Genomic DNA, 4505 nt, shown 5'->3' with positions numbered 1-4505 from the left:
TTTCAGAATATTATATTATGTGTGACCGCGGCCTTCTATAATAACAGGCCTTGACATCGCGCAACAAATTTGTTAAACTGAAGGCCAATTCCTAATACTGTGTTTACATTTTCATCTTTTAACATTAGACGAAAGTTTGTGTTAGCACTTTTTTAATAAATCTTTAAAATTTGATTGGTTTATAAATTAGATAGCGCAACTTCAAGACGATAACATTGTAAGTTTCAAGGCGTTAACATTGTAAGGTAATAATATTGTCAAACTAACGATTAGTTTTTTTAAATGCCTTAAAAATGCCTTTGAAATGCTGTGTATCTCTTTGCAAGTCGAACTATCTCAACTACAACAAAAATATAAATTTATACAACTACAACTACAATATCAATTACAACTACAACGAAGTTTATATGATTGTTTGTGTATTGACTACAAGTTGCCAAGTATAAGGACTTTAACACGATTGACTTCAAAAATAAGCTCAATGGAGGACCTAAGTTTCATAAATAGTATTTTAATGAATTTAAATCCATTAAAAAGAATTTCCATACTACTAATTGATGAGGTCTATGTCAAAGCTTCATTACTTTACCAAAGAGGTGCTTTGTTTGGTCAAGCAGTAAACTACCCTGAAAAGTTAGCTAAAACAATTTTATCATTTATGATTAAATGTCTTTTTGGAGGTCCAGAATTTGTATGTAGAGCTGAACCTGTTGCAAATCTTTCCTCTGAATTTCAGTTTGCTCAATGTCAACAAATTGTCTATACAATAAATAATATTGAAAATAGTAAGACACTGGTAATAATTACTGATGGTAACCGTGTAAATCAAAGACTTTTTGGAATGTTTAAAACAGTTGATAGTAAACCATGGTTAACAACATCAGGTATATATTTATTGTATGATTATGTGCATCTACTAAAATCTATACGAAACAATTGGTTGACAAAAAAGACTGGGGAACTTCAATTTTTGAACAATAAAGAACTGGCTTTGGCTAAGTGGAGTGATTTAGAAACTATATATAAAGCTGAGTGCAATAGTCTTTTTAAACTCTCTAAACTTACAGCTAAATCAGTTTATCCAAAACCAATAGAGAGACAATCTGTAAAGTTTTGTTTGTCTATTTTTTGCAAAGAAACAGTAGCTGCATTAAGAACGCATCCAGAGATTGAAAATAAAGCATTTGAAGGTACTGCTGTATTTATTGAAAAAATAATTTTTTTTCGAATGTTGTTAATGTCAAAGCACCTGGTGCTGGCATTCGGTTTAGAAATGAATTATGCGAAGAAATCCACTCAGTTGGTGATCAACAACTGTTACAACTGCTACGAGATATTGCTGAACTGTCAAATTTTATGAAACCTACAGGTAAGCGTGTAAAACAGCTTACGCTAGATACTAGCAATTCAATAGCGCATTCATGTTATGGCTTTATTGATCTTGTAGAAACTTTGTTGAGTAATGGAGCAAAGTATGTCTTATTAGGTTGGTTTTCAACAGATCCACTTGAAAAAGCTTTTTCTAAGCTTTGACAGGGATCTGGAGGTACTTACTTTATAAACGCTAAATCTGTAATTGAAAAAATTAATATTCAACTTACTAAACTGATATTACAACTTGACATTCCTGTTGATGGTATCGATGGTCATACTTGTGACATATGTTTTAGAGATATTTCTACTGATGAAAAAGAACTTCTGGATAATATACATGATCTTGAAAGCTCAGTTAATAAATCTACATTAGTGGCTATAGTTTACATAGCTGGCTATGTGCAAAAAAGCGAAATAAAAATTTATGATGAATCTACCAATTATTATTATAAATATGGAAGTTATCTGTATAGCCTAAACAGAGGCGGACTTGAAATTCCTTCTGATGCTCTTTTCTAATGGTCAATATTGTGCCTTTTTTTTTTTCAAGGTGCTACTGACCCTTTATACAGAAAATTTTGTGTTACTCAGTTTTAGTTCATTGCTGCTAAATATTAATTTAAAATCACAAAAAAACAATGCAGAGTATATTCTAATATTCTGCTAAAGAATTACTCACTAATTACCACTCCCAAAATACTAAAGCTATCATAATTTATGTGAAAATTAGTTTTGTAATTAATTATGCTATTTACTTGTTATGTTTTTTATTTTCTCATTAGCCTATATGTCTTTCAATATGTTTGGATTTGTAAATATTTACCCTGTTGAGATATATTGATAAAACTTTTTTTTTGCTTGAATCAACTTTTGTTGGTGTTTTTTATTGTTGGCGATTTTTATTGTTACCATTTTTAGCAAAAAAAATTAAAAATACAGTTATCTTTTTAATATATAGATATATACTTTGTTATGGTTCTGCTTGTTATTGATGATATTTTATATTACATAAATATTCTTAATGAAATTTGAAATACGAAAAATATGATTATCTTTTAACAACTTTTTGGTTTTCTTTTTATATTTCCGTCTTTACTAGAGATTATTATTAGAAAACATAGACTGCCATTACACCCTACCTAATATAAAAATATATCAATATAAGTAAAAGTGAAAGTTTAATCGGCCTTCAGTTTTTACGGCATTTTGCGCGATGTCAAGGACTTTTATTATAGAAGGCCGTGTGTGTGACGAAAAAGTATAGACACTTTTGCATCCAGTGGCTATTGCACCCAACGTTTACATCATTGAAAAAGTAGGTTTTTACATTTTTGTTTTTGTTTTTTTGTTTGACTACTCTCTCTCTGTCTCTCTCTCTCTCTGTCTCTCTCTCTCTGTCTCTCTCTCTCTCTCTCTCTCTCTCTCTCTCTCTCTCTATATATATATATATATATATATATATATATATATAAATATATATATATATATATATATATTTTTTTATATTTGTATTTATATTTTTTTTTTTAGAAAATGTTTGAAGAAAGTTTGAAGATACTAAAAACCTTGGTATTATGCAAGCCGAAGCGATTTAATTAATTCAATCGACAAAAAACGGCGTGTAAATCGCAAAAGAAAAAATAATTTTTTTAATATTCATTTTGGATGTATTGATTAATAGCATTTATTTTAAAATAAATTCATTTTGCAACACGTTTTTTCATTTTATAAAATTTCGTTATAATAGTTTAAGGTAAATCCCACATAGGTTATTGGTGGAAAACATCACATGTAAAAGATCACAAATGCTATATATTTTGAATACCAAATGGGATAAAGTAGCAAATACCAGATTAAGTTAGGTCTCTCTGAAAGTTTCAATGATTAATTTTAAATTACTATTTAAGTAATTTTTAAATTAAAAGAATTTTAAAAATTATCATAGAAGCATTCGGACTTTCATTTGTCTAGTATTGACTACTTTTATACCATTTGGATTAAAATATGTGGCATTTAAGATCTATAACATGTAGTATTTTCCACCTATATCCCATGTAGGATTTACCACATAAAACCCATGTGGGATTTACCATATGAAACCCACATGGGACAAAATAATAATCCCCATATGGGTTACATATGGTAAAAACCCACGCGTATCCCATATGGGATTTACCATATGGAATCCATGTGGGATTTACCATATGAAACCCACATGGGACAAAATAATAATCCCCACATGGGTTACATATGGAAAAAATCCACGCGTATCCCATGTGCGCTTTTTCACTGGGGGAATTGCGAATTCTGATAAAAGACAAAACAACTTTAAAGGCTAAACTACTTTAATCAATAGATATTGACTTTAGAAAATATTTATTTTTTAAGTAAATTTATAGATCTTTTACCAGCTAACCATTGGAAAAGTTTTCTTAATAATGTTCCTAGTTTATCAACGTAAAGAATTTGTGACGTAGGGGAGTTTAAAGGTATAGGAGTGGCATGCCACCCCTTATTCACTGGGCCAGAGTAAGGCGGACTTGTATTTCAGGCAACCCCTTTTTTGAGCTGGCAAAAAACAGGTTTTAGCAATGCCGTGGCTAGTTGGTCAGAGGCCTTCCCAAAAACCAATCATTGGGATCACAAAATCTTAAAAATTTTTCCGCTAAATTTTGCTAAAAAAACAAAAATAAGCTTCTAAAATTTGTAATTAGACTCCCAAATGGCCCCCCTATATTTGCTAGATCCGCCATAATTGGGGTGTAGTTTAGCTTAGCCCCGGCTCTGGGTTTTAAGCTTTGTTTTGCAATATTACTCATCTCGCGTACGACTCGTTTTTTACGGAATTACTAAAGAGGGGTGGCTGAAAAAAACGTTTTTTTTTAAATAAACTTTTTAAAATCAAATATCTAAATTTTAAGCGTACTTACTTTATGGACGATTTTTTAGGGTGATTTTGAAAACTACATTTTCATCTCCATAATACAAAGGTCGATTTGTTTGTTTTCATTTAGAAAAAAAAGGATTCGTCTGTGCTTTTTAAAAAAACTACGATTGATGTTTGTTCTTCTTTTAAAATCTCCTTTATAACTAAGTCAAACAACTTCAAAAGGTGAATTTGATCTCCTTTA

At 30.1% G+C, this 4505-nt stretch overlaps 1 protein-coding gene across 1 annotated transcript; it reads left to right on the top strand.

Moving 5' to 3' along the window:
- On the top strand, positions 1-3085 carry LOC136081994 (uncharacterized). Its single transcript, XM_065800522.1, has 2 exons — positions 1-2689; positions 2905-3085. The coding sequence occupies exon 1, from the start codon at positions 305-307 to the stop codon at positions 1358-1360; it is 1056 nt and encodes a 351-aa protein (XP_065656594.1). The 5' UTR covers positions 1-304; the 3' UTR covers positions 1361-2689; positions 2905-3085.
- The last annotated feature ends 1420 nt before the right edge of the window (positions 3086-4505 follow it).

This window comes from Hydra vulgaris, chromosome 06 (genome assembly GCF_038396675.1).
Source record: "Hydra vulgaris chromosome 06, alternate assembly HydraT2T_AEP".
NCBI lineage: Eukaryota > Metazoa > Cnidaria > Hydrozoa > Anthoathecata > Hydridae > Hydra > Hydra vulgaris.
The sequence above is the reverse complement of the archived record's forward strand: the minus strand, read 5'-3'. Positions and strand labels throughout refer to the sequence as shown.

What these genes read in the sequence shown, in the direction of transcription:
- LOC136081994 (XM_065800522.1), top strand. Translation starts at nt 305, where the DNA reads ATGCTGTGTATCTCTTTGCAAGTCGAACTATCTCAACTACAACAAAAA.